This window comes from Gnatocerus cornutus, chromosome 3 (genome assembly GCF_029298725.1).
Source record: "Gnatocerus cornutus isolate USDA-ARS CGAHR chromosome 3, icGnaCorn1.1, whole genome shotgun sequence".
NCBI classification, from domain to species: Eukaryota; Metazoa; Arthropoda; class Insecta; order Coleoptera; family Tenebrionidae; genus Gnatocerus; species Gnatocerus cornutus.
Window position 1 is genome coordinate 13104034 of NC_142235.1, and position 20064 is coordinate 13124097.

General features: G+C 41.7%; 2 protein-coding genes across 2 annotated transcripts in view; both read right to left on the reverse strand.

Moving 5' to 3' along the window:
• tweek (transmembrane protein KIAA1109 homolog tweek) overlaps positions 1–15314 on the reverse strand; it is a 28855-nt gene extending 13541 nt beyond the window's left edge. Inside the window, exons 1-15 of the mRNA XM_088032880.1 lie at positions 14569–15314; positions 11990–14512; positions 10747–10874; positions 9926–10700; positions 9478–9876; positions 9046–9427; positions 7987–8996; positions 3800–4399; positions 3469–3753; positions 3163–3277; positions 2939–3070; positions 2765–2890; positions 2258–2653; positions 2046–2207; positions 1837–1998 (exon numbers count right to left, since the gene is read on the reverse strand). Coding sequence (XP_087889006.1) covers positions 1837–1998; positions 2046–2207; positions 2258–2653; positions 2765–2890; positions 2939–3070; positions 3163–3277; positions 3469–3753; positions 3800–4399; positions 7987–8996; positions 9046–9427; positions 9478–9876; positions 9926–10700; positions 10747–10874; positions 11990–14512; positions 14569–15219 — 7846 coding nt within the window. The 5' untranslated portion in view covers positions 15220–15314. The remainder of the gene's footprint in view (positions 1–1836; positions 1999–2045; positions 2208–2257; positions 2654–2764; positions 2891–2938; positions 3071–3162; positions 3278–3468; positions 3754–3799; positions 4400–7986; positions 8997–9045; positions 9428–9477; positions 9877–9925; positions 10701–10746; positions 10875–11989; positions 14513–14568) is intronic.
• A 2143-nt stretch (positions 15315–17457) lies between these two features.
• LOC148177137 (solute carrier family 25 member 3-like) lies at positions 17458–19260 on the reverse strand. The gene is made up of 3 exons (XM_088032669.1): positions 19150–19260; positions 17734–18755; positions 17458–17687 (listed from the first exon to the last, which is right to left on the reverse strand). Exons 2-3 carry the CDS (start codon positions 18733–18735, stop codon positions 17604–17606), a joined length of 1086 nt encoding a protein of 361 aa, XP_087888795.1. The 5' UTR covers positions 18736–18755; positions 19150–19260; the 3' UTR covers positions 17458–17603.
• Between the last annotated feature and the right edge of the window lie 804 nt (positions 19261–20064).

A 20064-nucleotide genomic window follows, 5' to 3' on the forward strand; every position in this document is an offset into this window, starting at 1 on the left:
CAATAAATTTGTTTATAAAAGATCCACATAAAATTGAATTGTCACCATTCCAAAGCATGCTTAAAAAAAATGGGAACAAACGAGTAAAAACACTTCTTTTTTCCGTATTTTTAGTAGGAAATAGGTGTCTAATACATAAAGTTAATGCAAAATTTCATTGTACGTTTGTATTGTACTTATTTTTCAGTTAACGTGGCAATTTGGAAATAGATTATAGGGTTCTTATTTGGGAAAGAAAATTTCACTTCTGTTGTGCAATTTTTTTCACTAAAAACAAGATATCTGAAATGAAACGTCACCCTTAATTTGGATATAGAATAGGAAAATGCAATAATATATGGGGTGTTCCATTTTAAATAAGCAAGTTGACTACTACTTCCGCCATAACCGGAAGTGTAACAAATATGAATATTGTCATTCGATTTGCTTTATTCGCTTATTTTTGTTCCCAAAATTTCAACTTATCATCTCAAGTTTATGAGAAAAATGTCAAAACGTATATATACGTTTATAACAGTTAAAGGGTTAATAGGCTTTTTGTCATTTTTTGTGTAACGTTCCTTAATTCGTTCCCTTCAGATTGGATTTATATAAATAGTACATGAAATTAGAAGTAACTTAAGTAACCTTTGTACACATCAAAGGTATGATTAAATTTAGTTAAAATTGATCCAAATTTCTATTTAATTGAGACTGAAAATTTTGAGCTTACGTTCGATAATCCTGACTCACATTACAGTTGTCATAATAGATCACAGTAACAATGAAAAGATACAAAAAACACGTAATTCAAAAATAAAACACTTTTTTCTCCAAACGTCACAAAAAGTCACTATTTTTTAGTCGCTTTTAGACAGTAAAGTAGGCAATTTTGTTATAAGTAATGAAAAGCGCTCGATGACATGGAAACACTTTGGCTGCCTAGGCAAAAAAAGTACTTTTTGTGACTTCTACTATTTTAAACTTACATTTTGTATGGCACTTGCACGATCTTAACTTTGAAACTCTTTGAAACCAATATTTTTCACAGTAAATGTCATCAATGACAACTACATGCATAGCCATCCATGTTTTTAGTTCAATTTGCGTTCACTCATTGTCGGTCGTGGTACTGAATCTAACGTTTGGAGAAAAAGTAGTATTTGTTATTTGGCCGAAAAGTGGCTTTGCTGTCTCGCAATTTTGCGTACGCTCGGCTACGCTACGCTTAGCCTCGCTACTGCAATTGCTCGATAAAAAGTACCACTTTTCTGCCGTATAACAAAATCTACTATTATTTCACTTTTTTTTACTTTTCTTTTGAACTTTTTTCGAAAAAATTTGTTACTGACAGTGATGAGCAGGATGACAAAAAGTTTGTTTTTTAGCATACCAAATTAAAAAAAAAGAGATTTCTTCAATTCTAAAAAAAAAAAATTCGAAATAAGGTAAGTTGGGGTAAATTTTTTTATGAAAATTGACAGTCATATTTTGAATATTACCTAATAAATTGTTAAAATTTTTCACATAATTATGGGTATCAGTGTAACAAAAACATATTCAATTAACCGATTTTGAGATAACTAAACAAGAAAAAAAATGTCTTTTTTTGATATTTTTCTTCATCTAAAAGATGTTTTGAATAAAAATAAGCGATTATCTTGAGTTTTCATATATCTCAAAAACTGTGGAGTCCTAGAGAAATTTCAAGGTCACCATCGTATTCAGGAAATCAAATTACATGAGAACATCAACTTTTTACGGCGACTACAAAAACCGTGTTGACCAGTGTAATTAATGAATGTCGGTAAATGACGGACATAAAGACATTCGTTCAGATTGGGGGGTTGAACTTACCAATGGTGAAGTTGATGACTGTGCTCGTGTGGTTCTTGAGCTGTCCCCTGGAGATGTAGAGGACATTCTTCGTCTTCATCATTTCGTTGACGGCCATGTCGGTCATCCGGTCAATCTCCAGCTCAACGGAGACTTTTTCGCACACGAAAGCTGAGGACTCGTCTGAAAAATCCCAGTCAGAGTTGCCAACTCTCTTCGTGAAAACTTACTGTTGGGCTCAATGTAGAGACGCTTTCCTTTGGTTTTTCCTTTCTTCTTTTCAGTTTTCCCGTGCTCTGACACGACGATATCAATATGCATGGTCTCCATGTTACCAACCAGACAGAAATTCGACCCCAAAGCGTCCAGCGTCGTCACGTCATTACCCGCATCTACAAACTCACATTACCACTGCTACCAACCTCGTTTCAAAAAACAATACTAGAATCGGACATCGTGGTGAATCGCAGTTGCTGCGGCATGACTCCCAGCCCGGATAACAATGGTTGGAAAATCTGATTCGCGTCGAGGAGTCGCACCGAGTCGTGGATGGGATACAGTGAGATCTCGGGGGCGGTGACGCTCTCCTTGGGTAGCGTCCCGGCGTCTCCCGACGACTCCGTTTGCAATGTGTCGATTTTGGACTCCATGTAGCCTTTGAGAGATCCCACTGTATCTTGTTTGGCCATCCAGGAGTACAGATCCTCGGAGGAGTGAGTGTGCCCCACTGTTTTATGAAGGGGGCTGGATGGGAGCTCCGGGCTGGAGTGGCTGTAGACTTCGCTGGGGTCCGAGCCCATGTTGTAGATGAGGCAGTCTTCGCGGAGGGTACCGTAACCTAAATCAGGGAGGAATGAAGACGTGATCGCTCGAGGGGGTGGGAATTGGTTAGAAGGGCCGTTGCGACTACTGCGTGCAGTAACCGCCACGGGAGCGGCACCCAACTCACATATGTTATCGTCGTTGCGCTTTTGAAAAGGGTTGGTATTAGTGAGTAAAGGTAAGACTACACTAGCCCGGCTACTGTTGGGATGCTGCGTAGGTTGCAAGCTCTTATTGCGTTTCCTGTGAGTAACTTTACACACGGTGTTAGTAGAGGGAACCCCAAAGCGACACTGTATACCTGTAGGACTGGGTGAGGTCAAGACGCTCTCGACGCCTCCGGAGACCACCGCGACTTGAGGAGTGTGCACCGCCGTCTCCAAGTAGTTGGTCATCTGCGGCGACTGCAGCGCCACGTTCTCTTTGCTAATCCCTAAAGAAAACAAGTAATTATTCCAATAACCAGTAAGTGAAGAAGTGTTAGTCACATGCTTCTAGTTAGCGCGATGGTTCTAAGAGACCTACCCACGTTTTTGTGAGCGTTCGGCTTTAAAATGATGCCAGAATGGAGCAAGCGTGCGTGCTCGTCGGTAATATCGTGATCCTCGTTACCGCTGGCCTCTCCGTCAGTGATACAGACCTGCGAGCCAAAGCACACAAAGTGTTATGAAAACAAATGAAATGTTAGTGCGTGATTCTATCTTAAGCGAGCTTAGATAAAGGCGCTTACGGTTTTCTTCAACCTCTACCTCTTCTTCGAACTCGCGACTCATCTGTTGAGGAAAGTTGAGCCACCAAGAACTGGCTTGGAAAATTAGTCACGCAACTTACCTCTTCAACTTCAGGCACCGCGATGGTCACGTTCAAAGGTTTTATACGGGACTTCACCGTGTGCTGGGGGAGCAACGGAGTGTAGAGGATGTTTTTCCACTGGCGGCTCAACACCACGACGCCTTGGCGCAAAGTGAACAACTGAGGAATCTCGCTTTCGCGGAGGTTGTTCTCGATGATCGCGGGGTCGGTCTCCAGGTAGTACTGTTGGAGGATGGAACACAACTGGAGACTGGGGTCCTCTTGGAGGGTCTGCGCGAGCGGGGTCAACTTATCGTACCGACTCTGAAAAAAGAAAATTCAGCGCGGGTTGCCTCCTCCAGAAGTTCACCTTGGTCAACATATGTGCCTTCTGCGTCTCCAACGCCTCCGCCATCAAGCAAGCAACTATCGCCGTGGACCTCCTGTACATAGTCCGCACCATATGCACCACTCGGATTGCCAGTCTGTTACTGGGGTTCATCCACGCGTTGATTGCCGGCGACGCCGTGCTCAGCAAATTCCAATCCAACCTGGTGTAGTCGATTTTTCGGGTGATGGGCGCCCGAGGAGGCGCCGCAAAGTTAAACCAAACAATCTTCAATTCGATGATGCACGAAGACACGTTTCCTGTGTCTCTAGCTAAGACCGTGGGGTCGGGAGTCTCCCAGTCGCTCTTGGGGGCGTCGCCTTCACCATCCCACTGCCCCGTTTTAGGGGTGTCTTGTTTATTCTTCTCGCTTAGTCTCGGGGTGGTCGTCGTGGATTTCGGCGCATCTCCAGTCTCCACGTTTTCACTGATCTTCTCGTCTTTGTTGGTCTTCACGTTCAACTTACACTCGATGTGCTCGAATTGGGACTTCTTCACCACCTTCAACGACACTCCTTCCAGGCCGCACTCAAACATGATGAACCCAAGTTTATCTTCGCTCGTCTCGTCACTCGCAACGAACTGAAACAAAACACTCAGAGGAGTTCCTTCGCGGTGATTTGCGGACAGTTCGTCCCCGGCAATTGGTCCCCAAACCTTTTCGTACCCGACTTTTTTGTCTCCGGTCAATTCGTTTCCCGGTTAATTCGTCTCCTTGAAAATTCGTCCCACGCAAATTTGTCCCAAAAAGTTGTGTTTACATGCGCTGTACTAATAATAAGAGCATCAACTGCACATACAATAAAAACATTTTTCATAGTTTATTATCTGCATAGGTCTGGCAACAATTGTAGCCACCCCTAAAATTGTCGTTAATAATAATAATTTGTTTTTTGTCATCGTGAGAGTTTAAACAACCAGTATTTATTTTATTAATACAGTGCAACCTCGATTATCCGTGCTGGTCGGGACCAGAGCCAGCACGGATAAACGAGTTAAATAAACATACGTTTAAGGCAACAGAATTATTAATTTAAAATACATAAAAACTTTAACAAAATGTATCAACATCTTAATAACAACAATTTTAAAAATTTAACGAAATTAAAACTCAACTCTTTATCAAATATATTACATAAATGTAATGTAATGTTTAAATAAAACACCCTATATTTTATTGCATTTTTAAATTCTATATGCAAAATAAAAATCCCTTTCTATACACCGCGCTATACCTAAATTGTATCATTTCAGAAACATCTCGGTTTTTCAAAATAAAATAAATTAAATTTGCATTACAAAAAAAAAATATTTCCACAAACATTTTTGAGAATTTTTTTATTTCTATTAGACCACCAATTTTTTTTATAAACAATCCACATAAAATTGAATTGTCACCATTCCAAGGCATGCTTAAAAAAATTGGAAACAGAAGAGTAAAAACACCTTTTTTCCGTATTTTTAGTAGAAAATAGGTGTCCAATACAGAAAGTTAATGCAAAATTTCATTGTACGTTTGTATTGTGCTTATTTTCCAATTAACGTGGCGATTATAGGGTACTTAATTCGGAAAAAAAATTTCACTTCTGTTGTGCATTTTTTTTCACAAAAATCTAAATATCTCTGAAATGGTTTAATTTAAGTACGGCACATTATACATAAAGTCACCCTTAATTTAGATGTAGATTCTGAAAATGCAATAATATATGGAGTGTTCCATTTTAAATAAGCAAGTTGACTACAACTTACGGCATAACCGGAAGTGTCACGAATAAGTAAATATTGTCATTCGATTTGTTTTATTCGCTTATTTTTGCTCCCAAAATTTCAAATTCTCATCTTTTGTAGTTGATGAGAAAAATGTTAAAACGTATATACAGGGCTTATGGAGGCAACAATTGTGAACTAAAATTTTGAAACTATGATTTTTTAACTCAAAAAATAATTGAGATATGACGAAAAAACAGTAGCTAATCCCGAAGCTGAACAGAATTTGAAAATCGGTAACTATGGACACATACTATCATCCATTGGTCAGATGATTATTAGACTCTCGTTGCCTAGGAAATTGGGATGGCCTTTTACTCCACTTCTCGAATAAGCTTTCGGGATTGGTTGTTAACTTTTTATCAGTTCTCGAATACTATTAAACTTGGTCAATTGTTGTTTTGAAATTTACAATCTGTATTGCTGTCGGCACCCTCCCTTGCTCTCTGGGGCACGAGTTCTGGGACACCCTGTATACGTTTATTACAGTAAAAAGGTTAAAGACAAAAATTTTAACTCATAATTTTGTTTTGGCTCTCTGCACTGACTTAAATCTCATTAAACTACACCAACCGTTACTGAAATTCAAATTTTAAGTTTTCTAACATTGGAAGCAAAAGTACGAAGTAGTTGGTCTTCGATTTGCGTGTTTTCTGTAATGAACACCCTTGCACAGATAATCCGCACCCGAATAATCGAGGTTCTACTGTATTGCAGGAAAATAATGCGCTCATTCAAAGTTATTTTTTAGACGTCCTTTGGATCTGATCATCATAATGTTCTTCTTAAAATATTACGGATTTACTACTTTTATGTAAGTTTTATTTTGGTGGACATGGACAGAGTTAAAAGTTAAAAATTCATTTGCAGATGTTTGTTCTTAAAATAGACATTTTCCTACGACCCCATATGAAAGTGACATTTTCCACACGGTTAAATGACTCCGAAAGTTGATGTTTTCGTACATCCATTTCCGAAAGTAAAAGTCACTAGTGTGATATGAATATATCCGCACAGACCTGTCAAAACTGACAGTTATTTTCAAATACAAATGTAACTCCTGAATTTTTGTCTCAAATATCTAGACGATTCACTGTAAAACAACATGCATAATGATAAAAATGAATTGGTTAGGTCGATTTTGACAAATCAGTTTTGACAGGTCTGTGCGGATATATTCATATCACACTAGTGACTTTTACTTTCGGAAATGGATGTACCAAAACATGAACCATCTAAATATGTGGCATACGTCACTTTTTTATGAGGTTGTAGAAAAATGACATTTAGAATAGATAAGAAATGAACTATTGTCGAAACTTATGGTTTCTTCCTGATGATGAAAGGTCGTAGGAAAAATAGTGTACATAACTCGTCGGAAAGTGTCTTTTTTGCACTCGTGTAATATCTGCACTCGGCTGGCGCCTCGTGCATCTACTTTAACACTCGTGCGAAATTGGTCACTTTCCGTACTTGTTGCGGAAAGTGACGAGTTATGTACACTATTTTTCCTACGACCTTCCATCATCAGGAAAAAACCATAAGTCTTGACAATAGTTCATTTCTTATCTATTCTAAATGTCATTTTTCTACGAAATAAAAGTAACGTATTCCACATAGTTAGATGGTTGATGTTTTCGTACCTCTATTTACAAAAGTAAAAGTGACTAGTGTGATATGAATATATCCGCACAGACCTGTCAAAATTGACTTGTCAGAAACGACTTAACCAATTCATTTATTTTTACCATTACGCAAGTTGTTTTACAGTAAATCGTGTAGATATCTGAGACAAAAGTTCAAGAGTTACATTTGTCTTTCAAAATAACTGTCAGTTTTGACAGGTCTGTGCGGATATATTCATATCACACTAGTGACTTTTACTTTCGGAAATGGATGTACGAAAACATCAACGTGTCTTTTAACCGTGTGGAAAATGCAACTTTAATATGGGGTCGTAGGGAAAAACATTTTTTCCGATCATTGAAATTGATTTAGAATATTTTTCAAACAATAATAATAATTATTTAATTCTTCGTCAGACTCTTATTAATTTGTAATGCATCTTTATTATTATTTTTTGTAAGTCTTCTCTGTAAATGTTTTTATTTACCAGTGGCAATTTTATTATAACTGATTTTTTTAATTGTAATAAAACGAATTTTCTTAGTATATGTATAGCTACCTTGTGTTGCAGATATCAATTTTAAGTAAAATTATATAAATTACATTCTTCAATTATTATCAAAGATCAAACCGGGACGAATTAAAGTGGAGGCAAATTGCATTAGGGACGAAAAAGCCTGGGACGAATTGACCGGGGGACAAATTGTCGGGAACCAATTGACGGGGGCAAACTGTCGGGGACGAACTGGTCGTCCCCTTCGTGGTGGTATACTCACGTTAGTCTCCATCGGTAAGGGCTGCAGGTAGTACTCCACCCCTCGGTACTGCGGCCCGACCTTCGCCGGCGTGAACAAAACCTTGGACTTGTAATTCGGGATCGCCGTGATGATGGCGTCGTCAAGAATAGAGCTCTCGTTCCTCAACCGCCTCAACTGCGCGTGTGCTTTCCCGACGTTAAGACAGACAACGAGTTGCTGCTGCTGCTTCTCGCAACTTTCGATGAAGACGGGTTCGCCTTGGATGATATCCGCGTTGGTGTTAGTCTGCAGCCCCAGAAGAATCCTCGCTTTGTTCGCGCCTTTCTTGCTCCCACTTTGTACCACCGCCGGCCGATGGAACCTCTGCAGAACCTCCCGCGCTTGCTTATCGCAGTGCAACTTTGCGGTGATGTTGTCGAAGCAGACGGTAAACAACGACACGCAAGTGAGGTCTTTCATGTTGTCCAACGCGGAGAACGAGATGATCTCTTCCACGATGGAGACCTGGAGGAGCGTCACGTTGACTTTCGGTAAGAAAATCGCTGCTTGAAGTTGAGTTTTCACTGTTTCTTCGTAGCAGCCTTCGGTGACGCTTCCTTCGCCACTTGAAGTTTGGCAGAGCTTCGCGACGTTTTCCGTGGTCTTGAGGATGTTGGCGGCTTCGACTTGGCTGACGCAAGAGGTGTGGAGGTGGTTGATGACCGTGAGAGGATGAAGATTCGCTACGGTGGGAGTCAACGCATCCACGAATCTCTGAAGAGATTCCAGAAGAAGCGGGCTGATCATAATGTCTAGGTCTCCTTTGAGTTTCACGATGACGATGGTCCGACACCCAGCGTCGGTTTGGTTACTCAACAATTCTTCTTCTTGGAACGAGGAGGTGTCGTTGTCGACGTCTTCTTGATCCCAGACGTGAATAAACGGGGATGTTGGGGTTTTGTTGCTGATTACCGGGTCCGCTTTGGAGACCATCTTCAGCGAGGTGATGCCTTCACTGGAGAGTTCCATGTTTGGGACGAAGCGGGCGCCTGGAATTTACAGTTACCACAGGAATTTCTGGTGGAGACCTCCACGTACCTACGTAGACCAGTTTCCCTTCTTCGTTTTTCTCAAAGAGGGGGACAGAGAACTGGTCAGAGTGCTTAGATTGTCCACCCCAATTGCTACACTTGCTTTGACTTAAGTGGGTCACATAGCTGGACATCAACATCGGCGAGTCTATAATCAAGCGGTTGACCTGCATGTGCAAGTCCACCAGAGTAAAGTCTTCTTGGCTACCCACGGCGGAGGCGTAAGAATTGTTGCTGTAACTATCAGAAGAATCTGCGAGAGTGTCGCTGATGGCATCCTCGGTTTCTACTCCCGTGACGGAAATGAACTTGGGGCTCACTGAGCGATTGATGTTGGGAAGTCTCTGCGGAGTGACCAACCCCTGGACCGTGCGTTGCTTCTCCTCCAACTGTCAGAAAGAGCAAATCAGAAGAGAATAAAAATAACCCCGTGACTGACCTTAACCCCAAAACTGCGATGCTCAGGAGTGTGGATCTCGTGGTCGCTCCGATGCGACACCAACCTCAACCTGGTGGTCTCTGGAGCTGAGCCGGGGGCGTGAATCGGCCCCACTGTCTTATACTGACGATCCGCCACAATGCTGAGCTCGCTGGAAAACTTCTTCCTCTGTGGGGGCACACTGTTACTATCCTGCCGCGTTAAAGTCCCCCCTGCGCTTAAAATAGAGTTCCTCAGACTAGAACTCCTGGAGTTGATAACCTCTTCGTCGGCCGAGAAAAAGGCTTCCGATTGGTTTTCGCTGGACATCGACGTCGTGCGTTGGACTTCCTTCTGGAGGCGTTCATCCGAACTGATTCTCTCGCCTAAAGAATGATGAGACTCGGATGGTTTTGCCCCCTAAAAACACCAAATCAAGAAAGAATGTAAATTGGAAGAATATTACTACGTTTGGGGATGATTGGGGTTCGGGGGCCACCGGGGCGTTGAAGTAGTCCACTGCAAGTTTCGAGTCGGAGATACTGTTTTTGGGTAAAGGTTCAGGGTCGGCACAGACCGCCAATTTCCCCACGTCCGTGTGCAACTTGGAGTCGCTATCGAGCTTCAATGGCAACTTCGACGGACACGTCTCCACCAGTCGTGCGTACGGCACCTCCTTCAAGACTGAGCTCCTAATCGACGTGGAGGAAAACCGCCGACTCACTTTCCTCTCGGTGGTACTCACCGGACTAAACTTCAACTCCTCTTCTTTTTCCGGGACGCTGACCCGCGGACTTGGGCTCTGGCGCGGCTTCCTCGTCAAAGTATCTTGAAGGGAGATCTCCTGGACTATGTACGGAGGCGTCCGGAAGATCAACATCCCGTCGTGGAGAATACTCTGACCGAAACCTGGATCTTTTCCTGGTTCGTTGATGCGGAAAGCCGCCACATTGAACCCTTCCTCCAGGTCCTTCCGACTGGGTTTAAAGAAACGAGTCCCGTTTTTGTTGCTGCCGAAGAACGTGCAGCCTCCGGTGCACCCACACTTGCCGATGGTTTTGTTGAGTTCCGGCCAAAGAAACCAGAGCTTCTTAAAGCGATCGTCGTGCGTTTTCAAAAATCTTTGTTGAGTGGTGTGGAGATCTTGGTCTTTGGGGTCGGAGGAGATCGCGGATTCGACGATAAGGGGGCCAAAGTTGACGGCGCCGACTTCGAGCCACAAGTCCATGTTGTCGGAGTTCAATCTAAACGTACCAGTTAGAGACTGAAAGAGTTTGACGTGGTACTTACTTGCTGTGGTTGTACTTCTGCTGCTGCCACACCATCTGGCGGATGGACATGCTGTAGATTATGCAGCTCAGACCAGAACTCACTTGTTTGCCGTGGAGATTGCAATTGGCCAATCGAATCGGAGAAACCTGAATGAATGCAAAAACGTGGAATCTAATTTATTTGCAAAACTAATGTTATAGTTCGCTTAATCAGTCAATTTTAGCCTAAAAACATGTGTCACACTTGTGAGTTTAAATGACTTCAAGAATATAGTACTAGTACTGGTACCATACTTGATTTGTGTAAAATTGTTACGGACCCAAAGTGTGATACATGAAATCAAGCTAAAATTTTCTAACTAAGCGATTTCTGGCAATTTCGTTCAAATTCAGACATTATTTTTCGAGTTCAAATGGTGAAGAACTAATTAAAACAAGTAAAAGTCATGAAATCAGGTTTAATTGCAAAATAAAAATCATAGATCACATAATCAGTCAATTTTAGCTTAAAAACATGTGTCACACTTGTACATTTAAATAACTTATAGAAGATGGTACTAGGGCTGGCACCATACTTGTTGCAGACCCAAAGTGTGATACATGAAGTCACCTTAAAATTTTCTAACTAAGCGATATGTGGCACTTTCGATCTAATTCACTCTTTATTTTTCGAGTTCAAAAACAAGTGAAATTCGTGGAATCAGATCCAATTACAAAACTATTATCATAGATCACATAATCAGTCAATTTTAGCTTAAAAATGTGTGTCGCACTTGATCATTTAATTAACTTCAAGAAGATGGTACTAGGGCTGGTACCATTCTTGGTGCGTTTAAAATGGTTTCAGACCCAAAGTGTGATACATGAAATCAGCCTTAAATTTTCTAACAAACTGACATGTGGCAATTTCGTTCAAATTCACACCCTACTTCTCGAGTTAAAAAGATAAATATCTAATTACAATACATAAAAATAATGAAATCAGGTTCAATTATGAAACTTACGTCATAGTTCCCTTCACCAGTCAATTTTAGTCTAAAAACATGTGCCGCACTTGTGGGTTTAAATAATCTAAAGAATATGGTACTAGTATTGGTACTATATTTGATCGGCGTAATATTGCTCAAACCCAAAGTGTGATACATGATGTCAAGCTAAAATGTTCTAACTAAGCGATCTGTAACGGTTTCGTTAGAATTATCTCCTTATTGCTCTAGGTAAGCATCAAAAACAATTGAAAATCGTTAAATCGTGGTACTAACCCAAAGTTGTAGCGCAGCGCCGCTCTCAACCAACCAGAAATCGACTGCGTCCACGGCCACCCTGCACAACTTATACTTGAGCTTGTGAGCGTTGCGATTATCCAAATTTTCTTCATTGGGAGCGGCACTTCGGACCGACCCCTTCTTCTCATCTTCAGTTTTCTTCTTTTCCTTCTGACTCGCCTTGGGTGCGTTGGAATTAAGTAGGTTCTTATTAGCCGAACTGGAAGCCCTATTCGGCTGGAGGAGTTGTTGGATTGCTTGTTGGACCTGCTGGACGTGAACGTTCTGACTGGAAACTGCGCTCTTCTTCGTGGTGACGGGGCGAGTTAAAAGAGTGTCGTCTTTAGGGGAGTTGAGCTCGTTCTCGGTGTCTGTTAAGAGGAGGACGAGCGTTTCTAAGGAGGCAATCAGAGAGTATAGCTGAGGAGAGGTGAGTTTTCCACTCAGTCTTCCTAGTTGGACTTCGATCAGCCAGGCGTACTCGATGGTGTCTTGGTCTAGAGACTGCCCCACGTTGGAGAACATCGCGTGGCCGCGGACTTGAAGAGAAGACAGTGTTAGTTTTCCTTGATTCAAATGTCTGTCTTTGGAGCAGCGGTTAACATTGTCGGAGATGAGGAGAACAGAAGGGCTCACGAGGAGTTGCATTTCCGTTTGATCGTACCGCTTCTTCATCTCAAACCCGAAGCGCTCTATCAGAATGATGGGACAAGGAGGATCCTTCTCGGTGCAGTTCTTCAATAAGTGCGCTTGGATATCGTGAGCGATGATGGAGACGTCCACCTCCAACGGTCGGTAGTTTCTATGATCAAAATCCTCCCGCAACTCCAATGGGAGGTTCGCCGAGCTGTCTTCACTCTTCAATTCGCCATTTGCGCTCTCCTGTCCTGTTTGTTGCATGTCCGTGAAGGACTGGTCCTCCCCGAAGATGTTCTCTTTGAAATTCATGAAGTTCTTCAAAGCCGTTCCGTAGAGTAATAAAACAGAGGGTCCGATCTCCAGCTCCACGCTAACAGTGTCCGCTTTGAGGGTCATGGGATCGAACTTCTGGACTCCTTCCGGTGAGCGTTTCCGGCTCTTACGATGATGAGGGAAGCGTATAGGTGAGAGTAAGATTTCTTCTTTGACTGGGGTGGATATGTCGGCTTGGGGGGTGGTGCCGATAGGTGGACATGGATGGTACGTATAGACTATGTTGATGGCGCCGATGGGGACCCACCAGAAGTCGACCCATCCGCCGCTGTTTTGACAAACGTTACGCCACTTTGGTATGATTTCAGTCTTTTTGGTGGTGGAGCCGTCTTTTGAGAGGACTTTGGCGCATTTTTCAAGGGACTGGACGATGTTGCGGCTGGTGTGGAACTCGGGGATGAAGAGGCTGAGGTCGATGCTCTCACCCTGTATACCAAAATTCAACGGCACCGTCTCCGGCAAGAACTCATCAAAAGGCAAATCAAACGAGAGGTGGAGAAAGTGCGCACACAGCGCCAGCTGGGTGTTTTCCAGCCGGTTTCTCTGCCCCACGCTGCTACAATCTATCCAATTATATTGGTTGACTAGAGTGATCAATTCGCAGTGTTTCAAAGTAACTCCAAACCTCCAAGTGTAAGGAACAAAGTGCATCAAATCCGGCATCTGCTTCGACGCCCAATCGTTGATCAAATCTTGAAAGAACCACTTGTGGTAGAAGATTAGCTTCACCGTGGCTTTACATCCAGTCAAGTTAATCTCCCAGAGCTGGTGGTCGTTCCACACCAACGGATAATGGCACAGTAAGCAAAACTCTAACGTTTCGCTCTCCACCAGGTCTCGAAACTGCAAACTCGTCGTCGCCTCAAGGTGGAGAAGTTGCCCGTTTATTTTCGTGGTGTACCCATCTTGGAGGGTAATCCACGGGAGAGTGACCTCCATGTAGCTCCCCGCCCCCACGTTAATATGAACAGCGTTGGTTTCTTTGTCTTTGGTGAAGAGAATATCAATGGTTGCGTCATTCTGCATGACTAATCTCACGTCGAAGGATTGCATTTGCCGCTTTTCCCCCGGTTTCGGCATTTTCGTCACCTCCATCAAGAGGTAATCCTGGGGGTAAAAAAACTTGAAGAGGTGCTCACGTTGGCGGTCAGCCCACGGGCCGTAACTAAAATCTGTTCCTTTCCCGCACTTGATGTCAACTCCCCATTGTGGCGGGCTGGACTCCACCACGTCCCCGTTCGGTAGTGTGATCAAAACGGGCTCCTCGGGTACCAACCCGGGCTCGTCCATGTAGAAATACAGTTCCAATTCGTTCGTAGACATGAGTACGAAGCCCTCCCCCATGTACCGCGGAGGCTCATCTAACATCCCCGTGTACTTCAAGCTGGGGGCCAACATAACTCGGACGTTCTCGGCTTTACATTTAACGAAGTGCATGAAGCGGTCGAGAGTGCAAACTGCCGGTTTCGTGGAGTAGACAAAGTGGGACTCCTCAAAGGTGATGCTAAGAGTGGTGGGGACTAGGCGGTTACCAAAAACCAACCGGCTCTGCGTGGAAAAAATATTGTATATTGTATATGCATACTTTTAAAAGTGAAACTCACCGAAGACACGTCGATCTTGATCACGGGGATGAGGTCCCGCCAGGTCCTCGCCATGGCGGCTTCTGGTCGCGGCTTCTTCACCGAGCTCTGGCTTTCCGACTGCGTCACATTCTCGCTGACTTTCTCGTCGTAATTCGGGATGATGTTGGGTCCCAGTCCGAAAGTCCGCTCCAAATTTGAGTACAAAGACGAACGATTGTACACATGCAACTCAAACCCGTTTAGCATCACCGACAGGCGGGTATCAGAATGTGACAAGTCTTCGCTGACATCCTTAGGGACGTACGACCTCCACCACCGGAAAATCAAATATCCATCCTGGACTCTTATGGTGTAGTCATGGGTGATGTACACCACGTCCCGGAACATGATTTTCCCGGACAGCGCGTTCAAAGACAAGGAGCCGATTTTGAAATAACCGCCTCCGATGAAAAAGCGGTTCATGGTCTTGGTTATAATAAAAGCCACGACTCTGGAGTTGTAGTAAGTTATGTATATCACCCAGGTTACTGCGAAGACGAGACTGCACATTAACATTGCGAAGTTCGAGTCCATTTTTAGGTCGTCCAGGTTGCCGAAGGTAGAGTTGGTGTTCCATTCTGAAGTTTTAGCTTGGTCCAAGCTGTCGTTACGATATGGGAGGTAATCCATGGTGGAGTTGCCCTTTAACCCATGGTTGACAATGATAAAAACATTATTTTGGTACTGTCACTTCGCTGTCAGGTTGACACTAAAATGACAGTTGGAAATTGAAAAGGAGGCGGGGCTCGATTAGTGCCAACCAAACAAAAATAAAGTTACTACAAAATTTCAAAGTTTTAGATGAAATGGGATAAAATACCAATAAAAACTGTTTAAGTAATAAAGAAAGTCCTTATTTCCTTTTTATTGGTTTATTATAGACACTAAAAAAGCCGCACGAAGTTTTTGGTATCACAAAAATTTTAAAGTTTGGCGGGTTATTTGAATGTTGAACTTTGACACGGCGTAATAAGTGACTACTTTGCATTTTTCCTGATTCATTGTGACGAACATAATGAGGCTTCAAATTATCGTAATGACATGATAACCAGTTCGGGTTATCTATAATTACATAATAAAACTTAAAAATCTGTTTGATGTAAGAATGTGTATATGACTCATTCCACAACGTTGCAACCAGCTTAGAAATAAATATTGTTGCTATTAATAGCAGTTTTATTATTTATAATTATATTTTATGACATCCATAAATATTTAAAGCTTGAGAGTTTTAGGTCTATACCATACTTACTGACATAATAATTGAATAAATATTTGCAGAACCTAATATCCAATGTCGTTTACTGTATGCATTCAGGCAAGCACCATTTCCTGCAAATAATCACTTTAATAGATGTAGGCAAAAAGAAAGAAATAAAGATTTTTAGTTAAAATTGTTCAGATTTTTATTTAAAATTTCTTCATGTTGAGCTTAAAATCTACAACCCACAGAGCATTTCAACAGAATCTTACCAAAATTTCATTAAAATAAGAAGTACTACAGCTCATGAGAGCTTCTGAAAATGGTGGATGCGCCGGGTTTAAAAAAAACTTTCCGAAAAGTATGATATTCAACAAGGGAAATTTGTTTGCTAAGGTTGGTGAAACTTTCAATCAAAACTCGGATCTCTCCTGCTCACCTCGTGCTGATTTATTGTTGGGGAAAAGTATGAAGATGTTTCCACTCTTAATAATTTCACAGCAGACCTTGAAAAAACTTCAAGGACACCAAAACAGTCAAACGTAACTTTTTTAGAAATCAAAATTATTTCAAATGTTGTGTTTTCCAAGCTTGGTACTACTGGAAACCATAGGAATAAACTCTGGACTCACTATCGCAAGTTCACAATTTCAAGGAATTTGTTGCCGAGGGTTGGCGATACTGATAACCAACTTACTGAGAAATTTAAAAAATGCAAATCTAGTTCCTAACCAATAAACGAAACCAGCTAAAGTTACTAAAATCAAAACTAATAACTTTAAAACTAGCCAAAAAACTGCAGTTAAAATTTGTGAGCTAAAAACAAAGAAAAATATATCGCGACCTGAGAACTATAATGTTCTAACATCCGTTTTCACGTTTTTAATTTAATTCACTCTTTAATTTATTAAGTATTTATTTAAAAAAAATGAGAGGATCTATTAAGATTATTTTGGTTTGTTAAGTATGAACTTTCTTCTCTTTTATACTTTATAGAAAATGTTTAAAAAAATGGCAAAACAAACAATTTAAATTCTCACAAAAAATCACTTATTAGAACCTTCTAATTCTCACGTCGCAATATGTAGCTAATAATTAGAATAATTAGAAATGTTGAATGTCCGAAAACTGTAGAAATTCGTCTAACAAAGTTAAATATGATGTGATGAATTTGCATTTGCAGTTGGTAACTAACACCACCGCAACAGTTTTGACATTTAAAATCCAAACATTTTGAGCCATTTTATAGTTTTCGAACAAGAAACCGACTTACGTTCAAAATGCATAGCCTGCCTAAAATCCAAATTTAATGCGTCTCACGATAAAATATCCAAGAAACAAGTGTCAGTGACTTTAATTTATAGTTCTAAGAATTTCTTTAAACTTTGAATTTCATGTACAAATTGATAAGGCTTAACAATTGTCTATAAATAATTTACATTGTATGGACTTTTCACTTGTTCATCATGACATCCTTATCAGGACGATAAAGTTATAATTAAAACATTATCATGAAATTACACAAAATTACGTTTTTTTTAATAAGGGGACATATGATGGATTCCACGCCAGTGTGAACAATGGCACGTCCTGATTGGTCAATAAAACCAGAATGCTTTTGTTTCCATGCTACCAACCCTTCCTGATTGGCCAATAAAACCCGAATCTCCGCCTTTCATTTTATTTCAGAGGTTAAAACAGTTAGCGATAGCCCTATTTACAATCTAATAACAGAATTTGTAATAACAAATGACATCGTTTTTGTCTAGCCGGAAATACTGGTTTTAAATTACAATTAAATTAAAATATCGATTTACAACTTTCCTTCTGCTTGTAATCTCTTCTTCAAGGACTCTGGCATTTCTGGTGGTGGAGGACGTGGCATTTTCGTGGCGACCTATAAAAACACATGAGTATCATGTTGGTAAAATTTCAGTGGTTACCTTGAAGGCATCATAGATGAACCATTGCAACGCCGTCAGAGTACCAATCATGACAATCCTGGGCATGAGCCCCTTCCATAATCCGGCCATTCCTAGCTTCTTCGCCGCCTCCAAAGCGGTCGATCCCTTCTCCTGGTTCAATTTCGACACGACAGTGTCAGCTGGGTGACTGACAATAGCGCAGAAGACACCAGCAATGTAACCAGCGGCGAAAGTCACGATGAGTTGCTCGCCTTTGGTGCAATCCGCTCGTGGTTTGGGAACCACATTTTTGTACAAAAGTTCGACAGTTCGCTCGAAACAGGCGAATTTCATCATGGTGTATGGAATCTGTCTCATCCACAACGGTACCAAGCTCTTGTAGAAGCCATAGACGCCTTCTTCGCCGAGGATCTTAGGCCAGGCCTGTCGGAGAGTGGTGGCGAAGCCGGGGGAAGTCTGGATCTTGACTTTCGCCGCCTCCATGGGAGACAAGGCGATATCGGCGAAGAACTCCGCTGAAGCGGAGGCGGCGAGGTACAACGACGTGCGGTACAAGAACGCCGCCTCGTCGCCGATAAGATCGGTGTAGAATACTTTGAAGACTTCGTACAAGCCGAACTTGCACAGACCTTGCATTGAGTACCCGAAGAATGTGGGGGCCCACCCTAACGAAAGTCCTTTAACGCCGTCCTCTGCCATGGTGACTTTGAATCCGTGGAAAACGTTCTTGTACTTGGCGGGATCGACTTGAATCCTGCATTTGACCAAATCCAACGGGACGATGGCAGTGTGTGTGATACCGCAAGACAGAATACCCCCCAAACCGCAGAGCATGAAGTATTGACTGGAGGCGAACTCGCAGCTGTAGCCATCGGCGGTGCCCCCGACGTTGGCGGTCGCCGCGGCGGCGATTGTCCTACCGGCTACTAGGGATTTGACGAGACCCATTTGGGGGGCGCCCAAAGGGGGTTCTTCTTCTTTGTTCTGGCACATGGCCCGGGATAAAAGTGACGAGAACATGGTAAAGCGTTTGTGGAAGGCTGCAACAGAAATAAATTTAGCTACGATGTGTACACTTGTCAAAATTACGCAAACTTTCCGAGAACCTAACCTCAATCAGTGACGTATGGCCGCGGTCACTTGATCTTCCATCGATTTTCTTTAATTTCCCGGGTTACATAACCATAGAATTGGATTAACGGCGATAATTCCAAGAAGATTTTAATATTATAAATGCGACAAATACGTTTAAACCCACCCCGAAATCCCAGCAATAGCACGTTACATAAGAGCGCAATTTTCACACGAAATCGCAAAAAAATCGAAATTTTTACATCACATTCGCAAAAGAATAAAGCGCGACTTTTAATTGACCGAAAGCATGCAATTTGTGGCGTTTTTTTGTAATTTTTGAGAGAAAAAATTGTGACTTACCTGGCAACAATGGCTGCAACCCCAAGAAGGTGGTTTTGACTGCGGCCGCTTTGAGACAAGTGGCGCTGTGTTGCGCAAGTGCACGTGCTTATTGCTAATTGCACAAGGTCACGTGATTATTGCGTAATGCGCCTTGCAGGGTGTGCATGATTGCCCATGATGCCCCAAGGGGGTTCAATGGTACTTCAACAATTGGAAATCTTTGGGAGATTTTATTATGTCCATAATATTTCTTACAACAATTGTGCAATTTGGTGTATTGTTGGTTGCATATTCGTCGCATGTATGGGTCTTTCTTTCAAAAGTGCGCATTCGATATTTAAAAAATACAAATGCTTGAATATTTCAAAGAAGTTGGTGTTCTGCAATTATTAATTATAATTGATTTGAATTTTTACCTTTTGCTAATCTGTCGTACAGTGACAGCCAAAAGTAACGATATCTTTTCAAAAATTTAATTGAGTTGGTCGGTTTAGGTTGCATGTGTCTACTTTGACAGTAATTTTTTCATATAAGGTTGGTATCTTGATATAGATATTTACATAACAAGTGCCGAAAGTAACCATTTTCGCACGAGACGCCAACCGAGTGCAGATATTACACGAGTGCACAAAAACATTTTCCAACAAGTTATGTACACTATTTTTCCTACGACCATACATGATCAGGAAGAAACCATAAGCCTCGACAATAGTTTATTTCTTATTTATTCTAAATGTCATCTTTCTACGATTTCATATAAAAGTGACGTATTCCTCATAGTTAGATTTCAAAATAACTGTCAATTTTGACAGGTCTGTGCGGATATATTCATATCACACTAGTGACTTTTACTTTCGTAAATGTATGTACGAAATTTTTAACTTTCGGAGTCATTTAACTGTATGGAAAATGCCATTGGAAAAATTAATTTTC

Coding starts and splice junctions, on each gene's coding strand:
- LOC148177137 (XM_088032669.1), bottom strand. CDS start 18,735: ATGTTCTCGTCACTTTTATCCCGGGCCATGTGCCAGAACAAAGAAGAA. Junction 17,688..17,733: donor TCATCTATGATGCCTTCAAG/GTAACCACTGAA, acceptor GTGTTTTTATAG/GTCGCCACGAAAATGCCACG.